This window comes from Gorilla gorilla, chromosome 17 (genome assembly GCF_029281585.2).
Source record: "Gorilla gorilla gorilla isolate KB3781 chromosome 17, NHGRI_mGorGor1-v2.1_pri, whole genome shotgun sequence".
Lineage (NCBI taxonomy): Eukaryota > Metazoa > Chordata > Mammalia > Primates > Hominidae > Gorilla > Gorilla gorilla.
This window is the reverse complement of record NC_073241.2, coordinates 62,195,626-62,221,144: the sequence shown is the minus strand read 5'-3', so window position 1 is coordinate 62,221,144 and position 25,519 is coordinate 62,195,626. Positions and strand designations below refer to the sequence as shown.

Sequence of the window (25,519 nt, the reverse complement as noted above, 5' to 3'; positions counted from 1 at the left end):
AGATGGTGTAATTTATAATTTGGGACATGTGCATGTATATCTGTATGTAGACATATATATGCATATATACATATATCTTAGATCAAGTTTATTAAGCCTGTCAATCATCACCATTATTTTAATTTTTGATTTGCCAAAATTGATGTGTTGATATCTATAGACCTAGATATATATATATGGATATGAGTAATCTCTATCTAAGAACACTATTTGTCTTAAGGTCTCTTTTACCTACTATACTCAATGTTTCATTGTGCTAGTATATGCCTGTAATCAATAATTTTTTTTATTATTTAGTTTCTATCTTGACTATCTTTTAGTTTTTAATGTGTTTCATGTAAAATATATGTAAGCATTGTTTTCTAAATCTAATCTTCTGTCTGTCCTAACTGAAAAATGTAATCCATATATGGTTATTGTAATCAATTATATTTTTTACCTCTTTCTAGTATCTCTTTGTTTTTTAATTGTTATATTTTTTTCTACTGCTTCCTTTTTCTCTCTACCTGCCTTTTTAGTTGATTGAAGACTTTTGTTTATTTTTTCTTATTCTATTTTTTCTCCTCCTTTTCTTGAAGGCCAAACCACTATATCTAACCTTTTATTTGAAATTTTATTTTTATTATACTTTAAATAGACCATGCATATTTAATTTAAAATATACTTGATATTTTATTTATTACAGCACATATTTTAACTATCATGCAATATACTGAGTTAGAGAATTTTAATTCAGACTTCTGAACTTCAGACATACATAATATTGTTATAAAACATTTTAGTTTCCATGATTCTTTTATACTCTTTAATTAGGCATTATAATTCTATTAGCATTGCTATTAATATTTCATACAGGGAATGTTTGTTTGACTTTACATATTTACCTGTTTTGTTGTTATTCACCATTCCTTCTTGCAACTCAGAGCCTCTCCATGAAATCATTTTCCTTTTTTCTGAATTACATCCTTTCTAGAAGGTTCAATAGAAATAAACTCTCAGTTTCAGTTTATCTAAAATATCTCTTTATTATCCTTGTTCTGAAATAATACTCTTCCTGGTAGTTTTTGTTTGTTCCTGCGAATCTCATTGTTTCTACTATGTATTAATATATTCAGTTGACTAGAACTTAATAGATCTTCATCTCTATAAAACTTGTGTCCCAGTTTAAGATTGCTTTTTTCCAGAGACAATTTGTACTAGTTTCTTCTGCAAGCCAAGGGGAAAACAAAAACTTAGGAGTCCTCAGCTCTAATCTAGGCTTAGAGAGTGTACATGCAGAGATCATTCACTTACCTGGAATTGGTGGCTACTCACTACTCAAGTTTCACTCATGGTTCTCCAGATTCTCTCAGGGGAATTTCTTATGTGTTCTAAACCCATCAATGCAATGAAAATATTTGTATAAAGAATTGATTTTGTTTTAAAATTAAAGCACTCTTCAGAGTGTCTAGTGAACTCTTTTTTTCATAATTTTTCATTACATTTTGCCTATTCTCAAAATACATGGAATAAATTAACTAGGCCAAAAAACTCAAAACCCTATCTAAAATGTTGTATCTCTATGTTAGAAACAGTGCAAAAACAAAAATATCTTTCTATATTAAGAATGAGTATTTTATATTGAATCCAGTTTGGTAGAACTATGCTTGTTCCTTGCATGAGACAATCAAGGTTCAAATGACACTAAGTCACATAGCCCAGTAATACCTAGATCTGCTTAGGTTTTCAAATATCCAGTGATCCTTCCTTCTACTGCTACCATAATAAATTTCCAGAGTGTGGTAGAACATCTGTAGTTTCCTTAATATGAGTCAATAGTATTCCATTTATATTAATCATTGCTATTTATGTTCTTTTTAGATTCTTTGAGTATCTTCAATTTAGTTCACAATGTTTTCTGAAAGAATGGTATTAGTTACTAATGTAGAAAAAGCATTGTTTTATTATAAATATATTTGATAATATTTGTCATAACCTGGATTTAATTATATATACCAGTGCAAGCCAGCAAATGAGTTTATAAATTTTGGGCATCTGTGACAATTTGCACTACTTTTCAGATTTTCTTCTTACTCTTGCCATTCTTCTAGTGCTAAAACAATTCTAGATCACTAACAAGAAGCTAAGACAATAATAGGGTCAGAGTTTTGCATTCTAAATGAAGCTTATACTTTCTGACCCATGATTTTTATAGCTGTAGACTAGTTTCCACACTTAGGCTGTCCCGCATTGCATGATTGTGTGGTGTATTTTATTTACATTTGCAGTTGAATTTTTGCAAATTGTTTAAAACAAATAACTTCATAAGCATTTATGTTTACTTGTGTGTAAAAGAAATAAAAATGCTGGGGGTATTTATAATGAAATTTAATGTTTTAAAAGTAAAAATATACTATATTTCTTCTTGAAATTTTGAAATAAACCAATGAGCTCTATAATTAATCTTTTTCGAATAATGTTTTTATTGTGAATTAATTTTAGGTAAATGTAATTTTTAAAGCATTTTCTTGATTTTTTGCATTAAAATAAGTGGGTCTCAGAAGACTATAAAGATATACTGTGGATAATCATTAGAGAAAATTGCTCAACCACAGCTCATAAATGAAAACCAAAAGTGCCAACTTAGACCATTTATTTGGCCACATTTTAAAATCAAGGGACTTAATTACTTTTTGGCAAAAGACTGACAAGCAGGCAAGGAAGTGTATGCTTCAAAAATATGTTCATCTCTATGTTTGACAGTGTAATCTTTCATATTTAGCTGTCATGTAATTCTATCTTCAACCATTTTTGAACAATTATTCATTTGAGAAAAGTTAGATTTTTATTGTGAGGGTAATTTTATTATATAATTTTGTTTTATTATTGGTTTAACAATTTTTTCAATCACAAGGAACAATAATTTTAGAATTAATCATATACGTTCATTCATTTATTTCTTATTGAACTGTTCATGGGATTTCAGTGTGAATTTTAGCAACTTAAGCAAAATATATAAACTACTGTCTTTACACATTTTTATCAAAATCTACCAGAATGCAGTAATTTTATTTCATAACCACATTATCAAACTAAGAAGGTTTTAAGTTTTGCAGGTTGTTACTACTATTAAATATGAAAAAAGATGAATTATTATCTGTTATATGTAATAGTGTGTATTATTATAAAGTATACAAAGAAATACATTTGCATATTCATATAAAAGGATATACTTGATTTTTAACTATTCAGTACAAAAATTAATAGTGTCTGTGTAGGTCAGCTTTCTCTCTGTCATACCAAGGTTTTATATATTAGCAGAGATCCAAATGCAGAATTATCGAATACATTATTTTTATATAATTAGAGTAATTAAATAATTCTTCTTTAATTTTCTTAAATGCCAGCTCCAAAATTGGGAGTGCACGTGGGTCTTATTTTTCTTAAGTACATCTAAGCAGTTAATAAAAGATATTTCCAGAAATGAGCTATGTGATCTTTAACACTAGTCTGTGAAATGGATTTGGTAATAAAGAAATATCTCATTACTTTTGATATTTGTATATTGTACATGTATAGCTTTGTAACTGAGTACTATAAATAGCTCAGTATTAACTGGATTTTTTATATCTGTCATTCCTGCCTTGCCAAAAATCTGTGGAGTAGTTTATAATTGCTATTGTTTGGGTTATTACAATAAACAGAACTGATAAGGCTTATGCTATTTGCCTTGTGAGCTGCACTTCACATCACTCTGTTGAATTAAAATTGCATGCACATACCTTCACTTATCAGTTTTATCTATCTGTCAGAAATTGAGAAACACAGTATGCTTTCAGTATGTGAAAACTTACAAGCAGATTGAAATTGTAACCATTATTTGAATATTCTAGTGCAAATAAATGAATGTATTTGTGCTATTATCTACCTTCTTTCTATCTAAAATAAATTCCTATAGGAAAAGCTCATTATTTTTTCCAGATGGCCTTTATCATATTTTGTCAAAGCTTTAAATATGATTTTAATTAGATTACCTAAGGTGCAAATGCAAATCTACAGGATACAGCATTTTTTTCTCTTCTTTGTCAAATGTGAATAAATCTTAGAGCTGCTTCTACAGTTGTACTATTTGTTTGACTGTGTTTGTAGATAGGAAATACGGACTTCTGAAATGCCTTCATCTTCTCCCAAAATATTATTTGTAATATTTCTATTCTTAGGTTGCAGGCTTCTTACCTAAGAAACTTCCAAACTCTCTGCCAATTATATCAGATGAACTCTCAAATTTTCAGGTACCTGTGATGAATTAAACCATGCATACATGTGCATCTTTCAGAAATACTGTAACCTCTAACAATTGTCACACATTGTCACCACCATGCACCTACTCCCAATTCCCACTCCAGTGTACTGAGAAGTGGGTTTTTTTCTTAGATTTTATTTTTTAGAGGAGTTTTGGGGCTTACAGCAAAATGGAGTGGAAGGTACAGAGAGTTTCTGAATACCCCCTTTCCGCATGCATGCATAGCCTCCTCCATTATCAACAACCCATGCCAGCTGGTACATTTGTTACAACTGATGAACCTATATTGACACATCATCGTCACTCCAAGTTCATACTTTAGGGTTCACTCTTGGTGTTGTACATTCTATGGGTTTGAAGGAATGTATAATGGCATGTATCTGCCATTGTGGTATCATACAAAATATTTTCACCGCCCTAAAAACCCTGTGTGCTCTGCTAATTTATCCTGGGAGGTAATTTTTACTTCAAAAATTTGGAATTGTTCCACACTTTTCATACTTGTCCTACATGTTGTATTGATAAAGATTGTTTATCGCAGCAATTCTGTTAATTTTCTGTTTGGATTCTGTATCTAATGGGTTTTCATGTTGCATGTGGAGAAATTCTATGTTCTTTTCAACTACCAGTTGAAACTGGATCTGTATAAATTCCAGTTTTTATAAAGATGTTTTTCATCCAAAAAAGTATAAATAAGGTATTTTCAAAAATCCCTTTCACAGATTTGAATCCAGCAGTTGTATGTTTTCACAAATCCAGAATGAACAAATCATTATTCATAGACAAAGAACTGTGAGTGCTGTTCATGCACTGTCTACCCTGCCAGTTACTATCATCTTTGTATTCTAAAGGACTTTTTGTTTTCAGTATTGACTGGTCTTTGTTTCCTGGCAAAACAATTTATAGTTCATTTTCAGATAACTATACATATGGTATTTGTATTTTAATTAAAAAGACTGTTGTGATGTCTGATTCTTATAAGGAGAAATTCATTATAAGGACACTTCTCATTTCCTTGAAACGTTCCCTTTCTTTTTTTTCCAGGGTTCTTAAATTGCAAAAGCCAGTTAAATGATGTGCTTTGGGGAGTTAATTTTTGGTACCATATGTCTCTAAAAATGATTTAATTTTATCCAAAGTGTGTTTTCAATGATATTTATGTTCTGTAAGACACAGACACAATTTAAGGAATTTTTAAGGAAAAAACATACTAGTCATTATTTCAACACATTAGCATATGATACGTGTATAAGCTGACAAAAATATCTGTTTATTAAGGTTAATATATTTTTAACATCTGAGCTCTATGGTTACCTTTTGAAACTAGCAAATTCAAATTCTCATGAAAATATTTTACATATGGCAATCTTTAATTTCATATGAAATAAGTTATGAAGTCACTAACCAACAACTGTGTTAATTGTATGAGTGGGATGAAGGAAAATACCAATAATTTTATGAGGCAGCTGAAAGTAGTAATTTTTTCCTTAATGATATAAACTCAGTATTTCAGATATTTTGTTTATTATAGGTAAGATCATATTTAGTGGGTATATAACAAAAATATTGTACAAAAAGCCATTTTTGTACTTTGGCAGATGGTCACATATAATAGGATACCCTTAACAAACAAATTATAATAAATTCTCTGAAAGTAAATCATTCTAAGCCACAAAATGTGGAGGATGCCTTTCTTGCAGAGATGTCACCTTAACATAGGTTTTGTTCTTTAATGAAACAACTAAGCATGCAGTAATTTACAGAGTTATATATGAACTATAAGTAAACAAGTTTCTAATAAATTTCTGTGTAACCTTACCAGCTTTGTAAATCCTGACATTTTCTATATTTGTTTTGCATGTTTAAACCAATATAGATGCATTCAAAATCCTCAGTCTGCCTCTTCCTATTATTATTCCCCTCCTTTCTTGTGGTTAATTAAACTTTTGTGTTTACCATTCCAATTTTCTTAATGCCATTTTTACATAGTGATAAAATTAAAACAAAAAGTATTATTTGTAAGATTTTTTTGTTTCTCTAACATACATACCACCTGCAATTTTAATGTGTTTATTTTATTTTATTTTTTTAGAGACAGAGTCTAACTATGTTGCTTAAGATGGTTTCAAATTCTTGAGCTCGAGCAATCCTCTTTGGCTTGGCCTCCCAAAGTGCTGGGATTACAGACATGAGCCACCACATACAGCCAGTGTGTTTATTTTAAATGCTGTGGTTTAGGGTATGAACATACCATAATGTATTTTTCATTACTTCAAAGACAATTAGATTGTTTCCAAATTTTTACTATAGCAAGTCTAGAGTATGTAGCTTTAAGTATAATTGCTGGATCAAAGGGAAAGTACAACTTCATTTTCAATATGAAATTGTAGTTTGTTCTCCAAAGTTTTTGTATCAAATTATACACAAATTTGAACAGCATATGAGTTTAATTTTTTTCACATCTTTACCAAAATTTGATATTGACAGATTTTGTTAGTATTTGACAATATGATATGTTTGAATTTTATTTATTCATATCCTACTATTAAAGTTGAAAAACTTTTCAAATGTTTTCAGGCCAAATAGCTTTCCTTTTATGTGAATTGCCTATGTGTATAATTTGCCCATGTTTTTCTGGTATACTGTTTCTATTTTTATTATTGACTTATAGGGGCTTTTTATATGTTAAAGAAATTAATCCTTGTCTGCTGTGTTATTAAAATCTTCTCTAAACCTGCAGCTTATATGGTTACTCTGTTTAAATTTAACTTAAAAAAATTAAATGTGGTTAGATTTGTCAATTTTTTTCCATTTGAAGTTATCATTTTAATTTTTATTTAAAAATTCTTCCTTTCCTCAAAGCCATAAAGTTGTGTCATGTTTTTTTAAAAAATTGTTAAAGATTAACTTTCCTCATTTCAATCTACTTTACTTTTATTTTCCTTATGTTGTGAGTTAAGGATCTCATTTTATTTTATGTTGCATGGAGCTAGCCAATTATTAGCCATCCTTTCCGCACTGATTTGTAGTGATATCTCTGTCATATGTTACATTTTATATGCATGTGTCTGTTACTCAGCTCTCTTTGCTGATCAAATGCTCTCTTTGGATGATCCCAATATTACTCTTAATTCCTACAGCTTTAAGATAAATTATATATATCACATGTCAAATTTTTCAGGCTTGTTCTCTTGTTTCACAGTTGTCTCATTACATATTCTCAGTCCTTTATTCTTCCATGTGAATTTTAGATCAACTTTCATGAAACCTGATGAGATTGTAGACTACTTTGTGGAAAACTGATTTGTCCATGACACTTTTCTCATATATGACCACATTATACCTCCAGATTTATTCAGTCTTTATTCTTCAAAATATTTTGTAACTTTCTTTATAAAATCTTGCCCATTTTTAATAGATATAAACCTAAGTACCTTTCATTTTATTTTATGGTAATAAATAGGATTTTTCTATTACAATTCAAAATTGTTCATATTGATTTATAAAAATGGACCGGGCGCGGCGGCTCATGCCTGTAATCCCAGCACTTTGGGAGGCTGAGGAGGGCAGATCACCTGAGGTTAGGAATTCAAGGCCAGCCTGCCCAACATGACGAAACCCTGTCTCTACTAAAAATACAAAAATTAGGCCAGCGTGGGGGCAGGGGTCGCCTGTAATCCCAGCTACTCGGGAGGCTGAGACAGGAGAATCGTTTGAACCCAGGAAGCAATGTTGCAGCGAACTGAGATCGCGCCATTGCACTCCAGCCTGGACGACAAAGCAAGACTCTGTCTCAAAAAAAAAAAAGTTATTAATTTTTCAGTGCAGATATTATAGGCAGAAAGCTCCTAAACCCTCATCACCTCCATTTGTTGTTTTGTAGAGCCTCTTGGATTTCTCATATAGACTTTTTTTTCTCTTTTTTTTTTTTTAGACGGATTCTCACTCTGTCTCCCAGGCTGGAGAGGAATGGCGCAATCTCTGCTCACTGCAACCTCCGCCTCCCTAGTTCAAGCGATTTTCCTGTCTCAGTCTCCTTAGTAGCTGGGCCTATAGGCAACCGCCACCGCGCCTGGCTAATTTTTGTATTTTTAGTAAAGACAGGGTTTCACCATATTAGTCAGGCTGGTCTCAAACTTCTGACCTCAGGTGATCCACCCGCCTTGGCCTCCCAAAGTGCTGGGATTACAGGCGTGAGCCACCGTGCCCGGCCTTTTTTCTAACTCTTATAGCTATCTTTTGTCCTTCTGCTTTTTTATTGTTTTGACAAGAATCTGCAATACAATTTTATAAAGGGGTATTGATTTCTGATATCCTTACTTTATTTTGCCCGACATCCCCAGGAAGATTTCTGAAGTTTATTTAGTAAAATGTTTGATGGAAGTTTTTGGTTTATACCTTTTATCAGGTAAACTTTTATCAGTTCAAGTTGGGTCCATTTTAATAAACATTTATCAAGTGATCACTGTCTGCTGACATCTTAAAATGGGTTTTTTTCATAATCACTTTCCTAAAATAATTGTTGTCATAGCTATTTGATATAATCAATCATTCTTTGCAGCATCTTAGTTGTTTTTCCTTAAATATTCTTTTGAATAGTCTTTTTGTCTTTTGTGTGCAAATGTGTTTGTGTGCATATGTTATTTTATTGGATACTGGTTCTTCTCTCTTTAAGATTGTCTTTAATTCTTCCTTTTCCTGGTTCTTGTTTTTCCATAGGCCTATTAGCTATTGATTTCCCCGCAAAAAAAAAAAATTCTTTTTTGAGATATTACTCTTTCTTAGTTTCTTAAAAACTTCTCTGTTTAAGAGGCTTCAGTTAACATGTGAATATGGATAAATTCAAGGCCTTTATGGCTACCTCAAGCTAGAATACAGACAACTGAATAAAAATAGACACTGCGTACAGCTGCTTCTCCTCATTTGACTTGTGGCTGTAGAAAACATTACTATTCAGTTTGCTTTGTTTACACGTGCTGAAGCGCTCCCGCTTGCAAAATTTACCTTGTTGTTAAGGAATTCCTCTACAGCTCATCTTTCCATTACTTGCTTTTTGTCATATTTGTGGCTACTCTAATAGTATTAATTTATTATTTTCTTTGACAAACAAATCTTTGTTCATAGGTGTAGTTCCGAGTATCCTAGGATCTCTTGGAGGAAATAATAAGGTATTCTGAGAGCTAAGCTGGCTCCAAATAACTACAGCCTTGGAATAAGAAAAATACTAGAGAAAATTAAAGTGGTATTTTGCTGTAGGTGACTTTTCACTGAGATATCTGATTCCACTCAGTAAGGCTAAGAGTTCATCCTACAGCCGTTCTTTGAAAATCGTTTATTTCTGGCTTATTGCTGTGAACTTTTCTTGTCTTAATAGTCTATTGTCCAATTTTTGTACAAGGTAGGCTCCCATTTGTTGTTGTCTTAAAAATTCCAAATTACAACGAACTAGTAAACTAAGGTCTGAGGTAGACAATAATTTGAAAACCTATGCTATGTGGTAAGGTTTTATCATGCACTTCTTACTAATGTCTAACAAGCATATCTAGATGTTCATTTTGCATCACAGCCTATTTTCCAGGAAACTCTCTGGCAAAGGTCTACGGAACCCTTGGGTGTTTCTAGCAGTCTTTATGACTATCCTTAACCTAGAAGTGACTGCTAAAATATCAGAGAGAGAAAGAGAAAAGCCATTGAACTTTAACTGATATGGCATCATGGTTAATAACTTAAACTTTAAGTTAGACGGAAGTGAATAACCTAAAGCAAGTTAACCTCTTTAAAATATAGATTTCTCAGCTGTAAACGGCGGTTAATCAAAGAAGCTATCTCAATAGGCCCACTGTGAATACAATCAGCCTATGAACTGTGTTGTTTAAATAAGTCACATTGACAAGAATTGAGAAAGTTGACAGATTATTTGTCTTTGTTAAGAAAATAGCAAAAATCTAATCTCTTCAGAGCCTCCACCCACAACAGACAATTTATAGTTAAGCATCATTTAGCAAATTGTATTTATCTATAAGATTATGGCCTCTTCATTCAGGATGTTTACCCCAGCAAACAATGTATTTAGGTAGTATATAAAGAACTATACTGCAATATGTGTTTCAAAATATATTTCCACATGTAATTTCAGAAATGAGATATCCTGTTAGTAAAACTGATTGATAATTTTATTTTTTAAGCAAGTAAAATTTCCTTCACACTCATTTCATTTTTGCCCTTTAAAAAAATCTGTAAACTGCAAGGTCATATTTTAATAATAAAGACCAGTGTAAAAATCACACAAATTTCAAACATATATATGCTATGAAATTATTTTCAGGAATATTTGTCATGGTTCTTTTCTTCTGCTATTAGTGTTTACTTGACACAAATGTCAGCTTCTTTAGCCTTGTCCACTGTTTCAAATTGAAGTAATTTCTAATTTAAATATACATGTGCTCTGCATCTTATTGTTAAAGCAAATTTAATTAATATTATTTAAACCATTGATGCATACATTAGGTAATATAGGGCTAGTGCTACCTCCTATGGATCATTCCTGAACCCCCAATACCCAGACCCTTCCCCTGTCCCTGAACAATAATTACAGTCTTAATATGACTCTTTATGTAGTTGTGAACATACACAATGAACTAAACTTTTCAAATGTCTTAATGAGTATATCAAGATACAGCATACCTCCCCACATTGACTGTCAGGCTTGGCTTATACTAAAGAAAACACAATTTTTTTTAAGTTTGTCAAAATTTCTCTTCAAATAATAATGCTAAGTTTTAATTTAATAGCCCAAATTATCTGAAATGCCCATAAACTGGTTCTGGACAATGTAATTCAGCATTTAGTAAGCTGAAATACCTATAGTTTTCAAAGTCTTTTCTTCTTCCTAATCAACTAACCAAAAATAGAGGCTTTATTTTCCTGGGAACCAAACACAAATACATATGTGTTATTTATAACAATGCATAATGAGGATAATGATGGTAAACAATTTACATGCAATACCAAGTATTTAGTTAAGTGAATTGTTTTATTGAAATATATATACAAAAGCATTCCCAAATTTTACATACACTCCTTACTGATGTTTTACAGAGGATCCTGCATATGTAACCCATTAGATAGCCACATTTTTAACATGTTTTTACTCTGGTATGAGGAAGTATTTAATATAAAAATTGTGTTTGATATTAAATGTTTGGATGTGAATTTTGTTTTTTCATTCTGCAAAATATGCTAAAAATGAGCTGATATCAGCAATTATCCACATCCCCAAAACCAAGAGTTTTCAGTGACAGAATATATTATATTGTATAAACATATGATATATACATTCATTATAAATATATAATATAAGCATTCATTATAAATGTTTGGGATTCTTAAGAAACTGTTTTTACTGTTAATTTTATGTTTATCCCTTTGAAAATGCCTTATTATAATAATTCTGTATGGCGTGCCTACGGTAACTGGTGAAGGGCAAATGTACATTGTTTTGATAAAACGTCCACTGTTTTCTTTTGGTTTTTATATTAAATTTCCAAATGATCTAGCACATGTCATAGGTGAATTCTTTCTTTTTCTGTACAGATCCTGTATTAAACATGTCACTTCTTAACACCGCGTCCACTATGCTTTAGTGCAGTGAGATGTTTCCATGTCACATGGTCAGAGGGAGGTAGATTAATAGGGAGTTCTAGCTGGAAATTTCTTCCTTGTTATTGTTCTCCCTCAGCAGTTGATGGCTAAGTTAATTCTCTTTAGTTTTGTCATGCTCTAAAGCACACATTGCCAAGCAATGGTAAGCTTTATGAGGAAAAAAAGCAGTGATGGTGTCCATCAAAGTCTTAAAGTTGCATTTTTAAACTTTGGCTTGACCTGATGTGCCATTCAAAACGGCTTCAAAAGATGATTTTTTTCAAGAAAGGTTCAATATGTCCCGAGGCTATCGGTTTTGAGTTAAACTGGGTGAAGTAGAAATATTTTACTCATCAGCTTTGCAGTCACAGAGTTTGCCTCAGCTAGAACAAAACTGCTGAGGCATTTAGAGAAAATTAACCCCCCATCCTGGCGGCCAGATGTGACTGGTTTCTGATGAATGCACATGAGTGGGCTGAAAAATCAAGAGACTGTGAAATTCCTGTCAGGTCTGTGCAGTGCAGAATGGGCTATTGACTGCTTTCTATATTTCCCTCCATCATTCTTCTTGAACACTGCCATTAATTTCCTCTCCTCCTCTGACTTGTGTTTTCTCCCCTCCCTCTTCCCTTTAGCTCTGTCAGCTGCAGAGAAGGATGCACACACTGTGGCAGGAGCACTTCAAACTGGTGGTCCTCTTCAGCCAGATGAGGCTGGCCAACTTCCAGACAGACTCTCAGGAGAGTATTCAGAAAATATTAGCTGTGCAGGTAGGTGATTGCAGGGAAGTAGGAAAGATCATTCTGATCTAGATTGAAAAGCAAATGATGGGTAGTGTGATGAAGCATTAAAACCATATCCCATCAGAGTTTTATAAATTTTTAACCTCTTTAATAAACTGGAATTGCATGAAGGATGAATTCAGTAAGTTAGCACATATACCATGCATACTTTGGGAGAAAAGGGAGATTGGACTTATTTCTCACAAACCTCAGAACTGATTTTTATAAATACATTTAGTATAAATAATTTTTTTTTCAAATCTTCAGGCTTTGCAGATGTCATCCAGCTGTTTAAAAGATGTTGACACAAGATACCTTGTGCTGATTTTGTGCAAAATCCACTTCAGTGAAAATAACCCTCTTATGTTTACTTAGTTTAACTGTTGTCTTTTCTATTTTGCAAGAGGCTCATCCTAAGCAGATTTGGAAATGACTTTATTTGAAAGATAAGCAACTTGAGACTAGAAAGTAGCTGTGGTTCTAGATGCATGTGAGATTTTACTCCTTGTTTCAATAAAAACATTTAGCAGATACATTGTTTCATTTTAAGAATGATATATTTTAGAAACCCACATTAAATATGTGAAGACAATTCTTAAATATTACTTAAACTTTTAAAAAATTAATGTTTTACCATATCACATGTTACTACCTGCATAAAACATGACCTCCCAAAGAAAAACACATACTACCTTGTTCTATTAAGTAACAAAAACTAGAATGCCTGTTCTATGAAAAACAAAAACATAAAATCACACTTTTCAGTAATATGAAATGAATGCTGAACCCTAAACCAAATCTTTTTCTAAACATTTTATTATACATGCACTTCATATTACTTTTAATTCAAGTAAAGGAAGATTTTGCAAAGCACTTGAAAAGCTGTGAAGCGATTTCAAATTTCATTTTTGCTGTTGTCTATTTTTTGATATTTTCTTCTGAGGGTTGTGTGTGTGTGTGCGCTTTATGTATGGGTTGTTTTGACAGTGGGTTATAAGAAAAAATTTAAAATAATAGAAGAAAAAGGAAGATTTTGAAAGGCAGTGCTTAAAACATGTAGATTTAGTAGAAATTTATGTACAAACTTGAGTACAAACTACAATTGCATTATTTTAGAAGTCAGGAGCATCTTGTTTTCCTTAAGTCTGTTAAAATGTAACACATTATATTGTGGCTGGAACCGGTGAATCTATTTTAAATATTTAAAAGTAATCTGCATGTTCTAATTAGTATCTTAGAAAAATCTATATTTTTGTCCAAATGTTCTTAAAAATCTACAAATGATAAATTCTCACTGTGAATTATTATATCTTTTCAAATATTAAAAATGTCATTAGAAATTATTTGAATATCAGTAAAGTGATTCTCTAATTCATACCTTTCAATAATCCTTGTTTTAATTTTTATGAGAATTTCACCAACATATTGTTTACCAAACTTGATTTTAAATTGCTTATTTGTATGGCTGTTACATAACAGTGTAAATGAAGGGATGGGATAGGATAGGTAGGGAAACTCAACTACTCAGCACCTAGAGACACAGCAGCAAGGTTGGATTGTATTTGGGGAACGTGAGCAGCATAAATTAGTGCTTCATTTTCTTATCTATTGGAGATGGCTTCCATTTAGAATATTTCAATTTTGGCTTTTAATAAAAATGTGAAAATACAATTTTCAAAATCTTACTACAAAACAGTGGAAATATGCAATCCTCTGGGGAAAAAAATCAAGTCTACAACCTTCAGCATGGTACACAACAATCTTCATAACCCAGCTTGTGCTAATAATCCCAGCTTCATCTTCTCTCTGCTTCAGTTCTTTAGTATGTTTCAGCCACTCCAAAATTCTTGCTAATTAAGAAACTTGCTGTGAAACTCATTCTTCTTCTTTTGTGTTTATACTCTTCCCTGTTTCTGCAATACTCATTTTTATCATGCCTGTTTAAAAACACCTGATCAAGCTACCATTGACTTTCTTCACAGAATTAGAAAAAAACTACTTTAAATTTCATATGGCACCAAAAAATAGCCCATAGAGCCAAGACAATCCTAAGCAAAAAGAACAAAACTGGAGGCATCATGCTACTGGACTTCAAACTATACTATAAGGCTACAATAACCAAAGCAGCATGGTACTGGTACCAAAACAGATAAATAGACCAGTGGAACAGAACAGAGACCTCAGAAATAACACCACACATCTACAACCATCTGATCTTTGACAAACCTCAGAAAAACAAGCAATGGGGAAAGGATTCCCTATTTAATAAATGGTGCTGGGAAAACTGGCTAGTCATATGCAGAAAACTGAAACTGGACCCCTTCCTTACACCTTATACAAAAATTAGCTCAAGATGGATTGAAGATTTAAATGTAAAACCCAAAGCCGTAAAACCCCTTAGAGAAAACCTAGGCAATACCATCCATGACATAGGATGGGCAAATTCTTCATTACTAAAACACCAAAACCAATTTCAAAAAAAGCCAAAATTGGCAAATGGGATCTAATTAAAGAGCTTCTGCACAGCAAAAGAAACTAGCATCAGAGTGAAGAGGCAACCTATAAAATGGGAAAAAAAAGTTTGTGATCTACCCATCAGACAAAGGTCTAATATCCAGAATCCACAAGGAACTTAAACAAGTTAACAAGAAAAAAACAACCTGATGAAAATGTCGGCAAAGGATATGAACAGACACTTCTCAAATGATGACATTTATGCGGTCAACAAACGTATTAAAAAAGCTCATCATCACTGATCATTAGAGAAATGCAAATCCAAACCACAATGAGATACCATCTCAAGCCAGTCAGAATGATGATTATTAAAAAGTCAGGAAACAATAGATACTGGCGAGGTTGTGGAGAAATAGGAATGCTTTTACATTTTTGATGGGAATGTAAATTAGCTCAGCCATTGTGGATGACAGTGTGGCAATTCCTCAAGGATCTAGAACTGGAAATACCATTTGACCCAGCAATCCCATTACTGGGTATATACCCAAAGGATTATAAATCATTCTACTATAAAGACATATGCACATGTATGTTTCTTGCAGCACTATTTACAGTAGCAAAGACTTGGAACCAGCCCAAATGGCCATCAGTGACAGACTGGATAAAGAAAATGTGGCACATATACACCATGGAATACTATGCAGCCATAAAATAGAATGAGATCATGTCCTTTGCAGGGACATGGATGAAGCTGGAAGCCATCATTCTCAGCAAACTAATACAGGAACAGAAAACCAAACACCGTGTGTTATCACTCATAAGTGGGAGTTGAACAATGAGAACACATGGACACAGGGAGGGGAACAACACAAACCAGAGCCTGTAGTGGGGTGGGGGGTAAGGGGAGGGAGAGCATTAGGACAAATACCTAATGCACGCAGGGCTTAAAACCTAGATGATGGGTTGGCAGGTGGAGCAAACCACCATGGCACATATATACCTATGTAACAAACCTGAACATTTTGCACATGTATCCCAGAACTTAAAGTAAAATAAAAATAAATACATAAATAATAAAATATAAATAAATAAAACCATCTGACCCAATTCAATCTGATGAATTGGGTCAATTCAAATCATTGGATCAATTCCAATCAATTCAAAATGATTCTGAGTCCTTCCCCAACCTTTCTGTGCAAGATGAATTAAATTCTACTTTACTTGTACCCTGTATATACCCACAAACCACAATTGTATTTTCAGCAGCTAACCACTCCTACATGTTGCTTGTCCTCCTTTCTGGAAGATTCTAAGCTCCTTCAGGCCTTTATACCATCAGTGAAATCCTTTCAATTCTCCCTGGGTTGTATTTTAGGGTGTATTGTAGCAAGGCCACTAGGGGGCTTGATAATACCCTATGTCAATCTTGTTTTCACTTATATCCAATTGTTTTAAAGGAAAACATGCTAGAGTGACTTAATGTATTTGTGGAGTGAATCTGCAGGTATTAATGTATACAACATGATCCAACATGACTAAAAATTGCATAACAGACCAGATGCTATTGGTTTTCATTTTCCTGTGGCTTAGTATCTCGATTCCTTTAAGTGCCAATGTCGGGGGTTCTAAATAGTGTTTCATATTCTGAAGGTAGTATTAAAATGATGCCATAAGATTTTAGTGAACTATTCAATGCGAAAATCATTTGATGAAGGTTTTGAAAAGTAAATTGTATATAACCAATATTGAGGAAAAGCAATTCAAAAATCAGTTAAACAGAAAAAAAGAAATTTTGTTTTATCCTTGGCCTTGGAACAATTCCTTACAGGGCCACACAAAGGCGTGACTGGCAGATCTACAGTTGGCAGAAAACCAGGTGGGCCAGATAAGCTTTTGAATTACATGATCAAGCAGAAACCAATAAGATGAGTTATAACTGGAACAAAGAATTGGTGTATTTGACTTTGAAGCCCTTTATATGAAAAAGATTTAGGGATTTCAGTTGACCACAATTTTAATATGAGCGAAAGTGAGCTATTATAAACTTGGAACCAAAGGCCTGTCCCAGCCCTAGTAATCACAGACAACTTCTTGACTCTGACAGTGTATGGCATATTTTATATGAGGTCCTAACTTCATGTCAGAGCTCTTACGAAGTACTATTATCATTTCCTTTCTCCTCCCATTATTTTTTATTTTTACTTAAACTTGTGGTATTTATTACCTTTTTGGCATGTTATTTGGAAAAAAGACTGAGCATTAGCAAATCATTTAAATGAGAGAGTGAAGAAGCTACAGTATATGAATGTGGTCTTAGACTGAGTAAGCAGAGGCATTTTTATCTGGAAGGAGGTAAGTCCCATAAGATAAGTTGCACTTTTTCTTACATTGAGAATATCTGTGGTATTTTATACAAGTTTGGGAAGCATAACTTAAGGGTCATATTGACACACTAGAGAGCAGCAATATAAGAAAGATTAAAGAGTGGGAGAAATATAAAAAAAGTTGGAATGTTTAAACACGAAGGACAAAGGCTTTGGAAGGACAAATATCTGAAGGACTGCAAGTAAGGGTTGGTATATATAGTTTGTTGAGCTCTAGAAGCCAACACTGGGAACAAATCATGGGAGAGGTTGGAAAGTGGGTTTAGGGTCAACAGGAATAAATTTTGTAACAAGTATTTCTGTCCAAGCGTGCACTTCTGGTGTTCGGATGTTAGATTAAACAGGCCAGGTGCATTAGGGAAGATGTTACTGCAGTGATTGAGGGGAAGCAATTGGACTGGGGGTCAGTCCAGAGGGCACCTCCTCAGGGATGTGCTCCGCCTAGTAGGTTCCTATGACCTCTTTGTGCAAATATCTGTGTGTGTGTCTGTGCCTTCTCACCCACTAGTATGTGAGTCTTCTCAACTCAGAAAGCATGTCTTATTTCTTCTTCTTCATCTCCCTGGCACCAGCTGCAGTTCTTGGAACATAAGTATAAAAATTTTGTTGAGATAGTGAACTGGTTTAGTAAGATTAAATGTGATAACTCCGAAAGTTCTTTCTACCTCTAGGTGCCTACAGTTCTGTTAGTTACTAAACAGAAGCATTCACTGGGTGCTTTGCCAGGAATTCTGATAGCATAGGTTTAATCATTTAACACACACACACATACACAAACAACTAGATATAGGGATAGTTTCCTATTTCTGGAAAAGAATTGTGTAAATGAAGGAAAGTCAGGAAAAAAACCACAACAGAAATTTAAAATCACTTAGCAGCGTGATGTAAAAGGAAATCTCTGATTCTGTGTGATCTTTTGAAACACAGAAGAATTTATAGAAAACATGCATTTTGGACTTTTAATATATATACATTTAGAGATATTATGCTCAAGGAATTACATTAAACTCCTAAATATTACTGGTTCACTCTATATGGTAATAGAAAAAGTATTTAATTATAGTTGCCTATAATTTAAGAATATATACGATAAATCTAAAATTGGATTTTTCTAATGTAAATTAGTACAGCCATTATGGGAAACAGTATGGAGATTCCTCAAAAAATAAAACTATAACTACCACATGATCTAGCAATCCCACCACTGGGTATATAGCCAAAGGAAATGAAACCACTGTGTCAAAGACATATCTGCATTCCCATTCCCATGTTCATTGCAGCACTATTCGCAATAGCCAACGCTTGAAATCAACCCAAATGCCCGTCAACAAATGAATGAATAAAGAGAATGTAGTATATCTACACAGTGGAATACCATTCAGCCATAAAAAAAGGAATGAAATCATGTCATTTGAGACAACATAAGTGAACCTGGAGGATATCATGTTAGGTAAAATAAGTCAGACACAGAAAGTGAAATAACCACATAATCTCATTCACATGTGGAATCTTAAAATATTTGTCTCATAGAAATAGAGAGTAGAACAGTGATTATCAGAGAATGGGGAGAGGCTAGAGAAGAGGAGGATGGGGAGAGATTGGTCAACAGGTACAACGTTACAATTAGACAGGAGAAATAAGTTCTAATATATTGCACAATAGGGTAACTACAGTTAACAATAATGTACATTTCAAAATAGCTAAAAGAGGGGTTTTTGAGTGTTGTCACAAAGAAATGATAAATGCATGAGGAGATGAATATGCTATCTATCCTGATTATATAGTGTATGCAGGTATTGAAATGTCAAATTGTACCCCATAAATAGGTACCATTATAATGGATCAATCAAAAAATTTTAAAAAAACCAAAGTATATATGAAAATTATAAACACAATTAAATTAGACCAATATAAAAAGAACATTCTATATGATTCCATTCAAATAAAATTTAAAAACAAAACAAAAAATTTGTCAGTTTCAAAATACTAGAGAAAAAAAAGTACCATAAAAAATTAGATAATTCAAAATGCAAGGAGTACAGGAAGAGCAACAAAATGTATAAAGTAAGGCTAAATGCATTAATGATACTAATAACTGTAAATGGTTTTATTGCACAGTTTAAAGTTACAGACTTGTAGATTGGTCATAAAAGCAAAATTCATGTTATTTAGAAGAAATGCACTTCAAGCAAATAGAAACTGAATGAAGATCCTGGAAAAAAAAAGAATAAAGAATTTCAATTTTAAAATGAGAGAGAGAAAATTCAAGGAAATAAAGAATCAGAAAACTCAAATTTGGATCTTTTATGTTAATAAAAGATATAGTCTAAGACATCAATCCTGAATGTAATGCACATGACAACATAACTTTATAATATATGAAGTAAGATCTGGTTAAAATTCAAAGAAAACTAGACAAATCCACAATCACAATGGGAAATATTGGCACATCTTGAACTTTTTGGAAATAAAAAAAAAAAGAGCATCACATATCAAAACCTGTGAGTTGTGATTCAATTGCAAAGAGATTCAACTTTAGAAAATATGTTAATGTAATTTAATATAAACACAGATTAAGGGAGAAAGGCAGCATAGTTTTAATCAATGCTGAGAAGCATTTGCTAACAATAACAATATACTTATTCTAATAAAAGTTACAAAATAGTTTACAAATTTAACTTCATAAAATGTACTTGATAATTTGATAAAGAAGGTAGAGATACCACTCAGAAAATGGACAAAACTGAGAATCAACAAAAAAAACTTTAGAATTAATAAGAGAGTTATTTAAAATGGCAATCTAAAGTATAGTTTCTAACCATAATTAACAAAAATTTAGCTCAATCTTTTTGGAGAAAGCTACTAAACAATGCCAGAAAGACATAACCCAAATAAAAGTAAACATATATCATTTGCATGGATGTGAAGATTACATATATATACCTAGATATCAAATTTTAAATCCAAAATTTTTAAAAATCCATAAATAAAAATCCATTCAATACAATCATACTCAAAATCCGAACAAAATTTGTGTGTGAAGCTCAAGAAGGTGATTCTAAATGTATTTCGAAGATTAAAATCCACAAGGATAGCTCTAACACTTTTTAAAAGGAAAAATTGTTGTTGGGTTGGGGTGAGGGAACTTATGCCACTGAGTAGCAAAATATATCAAAAAGTTATATTAATTAAATTAACACAGCACAACATTAATGCAAGAATGGATAGAAAAATCTGTAAAACAGAATAGTTGATGAACATTTTTTAAAGGGTCATATAATAAATATTTTTAGTTTTCCAGGCCATACAGTCTCTGTTGCAACCACTCAACTCTGCCTTGTAACAGGAGAGCAGCCATAGACAGTAGTATATAAATGGATGCAGCTGTGTTCCAATAAAAATTCTTTTACAAAACAGACAGCAGGCATGAGGCTGCTCACTGGAACAAAGAATCCAAGAAAAGCCCCACAAATACTTAGACTTTAGAATATAGTGAGAGTAGGATTTCAAATTGTATATGATGAGATGGACTATTCACTTGCCAGCTATGTGAGATAAAAGTAAATATCCAAAATATACAGAATAGATTATTTTGTATATCTATTTTGTATATTTATATACATTATAGGGTAAACACTTTTAAAATCTATTTTTTAAAATATAAAATGTTGTATAGTGTTAAGGTACACTGAGGGGAATAAACTTGACTACATAAAAATAAATACATTTTCATGGAAAAAGATATAATTAAAAATTGATTCTATTATATATCTTATATATTTTTATATATAAAATAAGCATTTATTTAAATCAATAAGAAATAATATAACCCAATAGGAAAATATTTCAAGTTTCATATATGAATAAATGATATATGAAAAAATGCCAAATATCAGAAGTACAAAAAAATTAATAATATAAAATAATTTGTTTTCAGTCATCATGCTGGCATGTTTTTCAAATACATTAATTAGTGGTGATTATAGTGTAAAGAAAAGTAAACTTTCATATTCTGTTGAGGACTATGTTGTCCTCAAAATTTAAAATCCTATATTCCTTAATAGAACAATGTCATATTTTATACTAAAGATACACTCCCACTTGTGTACCAAGAAGCGTGTTCTAAGGTTGTTCATAATATAGCACTAGTGATAGTGAAAAATTGAAGGCAATGTAAATACCCATTGAAGACAATGTAAATATCCATCAATATATGAAGACATAAATAAACACACATATATCTAAAATATGTCAGGCTAAACAGGACTTTAAAAGAATCAGGAGGAACTTTGGGAAGCCAAGAAATTATGTCAAAGAAATAGTAAAAAGAAGAAAAACATACAGAATAACATCTTAACCAAATGACCTTAATTAGGTAAAAATAAATGCATAACATTCTTTATTTCAGTAGTCTATATTTCAGTTGTGTGTTTATATTTTACCTGTAACTATCCATATTTAAATCTGCAGAAATAGGTCTAGAAGGATGCACACTTACTGACACAGAATTTTTGGAAACGAAGTAGGATTTGTGATCTGTGTGGCTGAAGGGATTGGTGAGAAAGAAATTTTGCTCATTTTTGCTCATGTATTGATATATTTTTATTTTGTTTTACAATTAATTTGTTAGGTAAATAATTACTGTAAGCCTATGTGCCAGTCACTGTTTGAGGTGCCGGGTATACAGTAGCAAGCAAAACAGACAAAAATCGTTAACTTAATGGAACTTACCTTCCAGTTGTGGAAAAAAGACAGTAAACAAACAAGTTAAAGATACAGTCCCGCTCTGTTCTAATGAGAAAAACAAAATAGAGAGGGGGGCATATGAAAGGACAGGAAAGATGCTGAAATACATTCTAGAAATGTTTTTTGCATTAATGCTTGTGTAAATAAACAGTTCAAAGGGTAAACTTTTTAAAAAAATCTCTCTTTCTGTGGGATATTTTCTGAACTGAAAATATACACTTAACCGCTCTGAATGCTAGAGTCTGAGTTTTGGAGTAGATGGGTTGACAAGTTGGTTGCTGACTTGGTTTGTATCATCTGGGACGTGAAGCAGGTATAAACAGCACCTATCCAAGGGTCACTGTGAGAATTAGATGAGATGACGTATATACAATGTGCCCTGTACACAGTAATGTGCCCTGACTACCTTAGCTCACTTTCTTCTCTTTTTTCTCCTGGTACTGTGTTAAGACGACTCTGAAAATTCAACATTTTGCCAAAATTAATTAATCGTGGAAACATTCATACTTCCCAGTCATTTTCCCTTCAGGAACTGGTGACTCCATGGATGTCATTGCAAACTTGAGAATTCAAGAAACTTCATATAGGCACACAACACCTCTAGTCATATGATGTAATAAAATAAATGCTTGGACAACTTCAATTTAATGATTCCTGCCTCAGCCTTTAACATATGCATAAACGCATAAACAAAAAAAAGAAAACAAATGCTTAGTTAGAACATCCAAATTAATGAGCCACATTTAACCAAATATCTTCCTTTAGATGTAAATCAGCATTCCACCCTCATCTAAAGCTGACTATAGCTAATGAATAAGTGCCTTTTGCCAAAAGTTAGAGTCAGAAAATTCTAAGCTGAGTTTATAAGCTAATTTGTTCTACACCCCTACCTTTAGGAATGATTATCTTATTATTCTCCTGTGGTCAAATGCCTCTACAATTCCATTTTGATTGATATGGGTAAAATGTAAATTACCATAACATTCTGAAACACTGAATTTATTCTGTACTTATTGATTACCAACATAATGTATACAATACACATCATGTTTTTAACCTTAAGGAGTTTGCTGCTAAGTTGAAAAAGATCAATTAATTTCAAGGCATATTTTAGGGATTCCCACAATATGAAAGGCATTTTGCTAGACACTTGTGGTACAAAGGTAGAAGACATACTCTCTGTCTTTAAAGAGCTTGAATCTCATAGAGGAGGTAGACACAATATATTGTGTAAATACAAATGAGGGCAGTAAGAAGAGCACTTAGCTCAACCTGAGAATGGAAGGCCAGTTCTCTGAAGGAGAGAACTCATAAACTACATCTTGCAAGGTGAGGGTACATCAACAAAAGGTAGTCAGGGGGTTATATAAACAGGGAGCAAAGATATATGAGAACAAAAACAGTATTGTGTACAGGGAAAATGACTAACAATTTTATATTAGTAGAGCATAAAAATGCAACACGGGGAGCATCAGAGATGAAATGAAGAGGGAGATATAAAAATATTCAGGAATAATAATTACATGATTAAATATTACCAGGTACAGAGAGTAAACTTTACAATTGGCCAGGAAATAGGAAGAATTACTTCAGCCTGAATTCAGGGAAATGCCTTTGTAAGAGTGGGATTTAAAACAGGAATGAGCAACTGAATATAAAGGGAAGAATGGAAACACTGTGAGGTGGGGAAAGGGAAGCAGCTCAAAGCAGAGAAGTATGAGGGACTTAGGAAACAGATTCCTGGGATATGGAATAGACATTCTTGTTTTGTTTCTTTTTATTTAATGCAGCATTTATCTAGCCATTACTATGTGTCAAACTTCGTCCTCCATGCTCATCCTCAGGACATAAACCTAGGCAATTTGGCTGTGAGGTACCTGTTCTTAACCACTATACCATGGCAATTCCCTGTGTGTTTTTTACTGAGATTAGGTTATGTTGGAGGAAGACAGTGTGAAACAAGAGTTAGAGTAAGGTCTTTAACAAGTCCAGAAATATCAGGCTAATTTAGGGTTGATATTTCAGAAATGTAGTAAATATTTAGTAAATCATTCTTGACCACTCAGTTACCAAACCGAGTGCTAAAATATCAGCATGCACTTCTTAGGTATTTTTTGTATAGTATTAATGTAACTTGATTTATTATCTGCCGATGGTGAGTGCACTGAAACCATAAAAAGTATAGAAATAATATGGCCATTTTGGTGAAAAACATAAATTATAGATCCAATTAATTCAAAGAACCTCCCAAAAGAGATACATATAAAAAAATACCAAGGTAAATCATAGTAAACTCCTGAAAACCAAAAATAAAGAGGTAATCTTAAAAACAGCCAGAGGAAAAGAAACAAAAAATTACCTCTAACATCTTATCAGAAAAAATGGAGAATAGAAGACATAAAAGAATATCTCAAACTGCTGAAAGAATAAAATACAAAAACAATCAGCCCAGAATTCTCTACCCAGAAAAAATATCTTTCAAAATTAAAGGCAAAACAAAGATATTTTAGATACATGAAAGTGGAGAGAATTGTTGACCAGTAGATCTGCATTACAGTAAATGCTAAAAGAAGTATTTCAGCTTGAAGGAAATGACCAGAAGAAAACCTGTATCTACAGAAAGGAAGGAAGAAGAATAGCTATGAGAAATATACTGGCAAATGTAAAAGACTCTCTTTTTATTGTCTTCATTTATTAAGAAGACAATTGAATTTAGATACAAAAATTACAACATTGTAGTATAAGATTTACAGTATATATAAATGCAAAATAAATTCGAGTAATAGCATAAAAGATAGGAGAATAAATAGAATTTTGTGGTGCAAGTCTTAAATATAAAATGATTATGATATTGACTCACGGAGACTAAGTGAAAGATGTATATTGTTACTCTCTTTTAAAAATGAAAAGTGATATCACAAAAAAGCCAATGATCAGATTAACATGGAATTCTAAAAAGTATTTGATTAACCCTAAAAAAAAAGACAGTAAAGGAAAAACAGAAATAAAAAATAAATAGAAAACAATGAGAAAAAATAACAATAGATCTAAATCCAAGCACATCAAAAATTATATCAAAGTGATTAAAATCTCCCACTAAAAAGCATATATTACATTAGACCAAGGGTCCTCAACCCCCAGGCTGCAGACAGGTACCAGTCCATGGCCTATTAAGAACTGGGCTGCACAGTAGAAGGTGAGCGGCCAGGAGCAAGCATTACACACAGCTC

At 32.4% G+C, this 25,519-nt stretch overlaps 1 protein-coding gene across 2 annotated transcripts in view; it reads left to right on the top strand.

Annotated features, from left to right (window-relative positions):
* Positions 1-25,519, top strand: part of CCDC178 (coiled-coil domain containing 178) — a 495,421-nt gene that overhangs the window by 443,640 nt on the left and 26,262 nt on the right. For both annotated transcript variants that reach the window (XM_019013747.4, XM_055368060.1), the window contains exon 22: positions 12,559-12,693. In XM_019013747.4, coding sequence (XP_018869292.3) covers positions 12,559-12,693 — 135 coding nt within the window. The remainder of the gene's footprint in view (positions 1-12,558; positions 12,694-25,519) is intronic.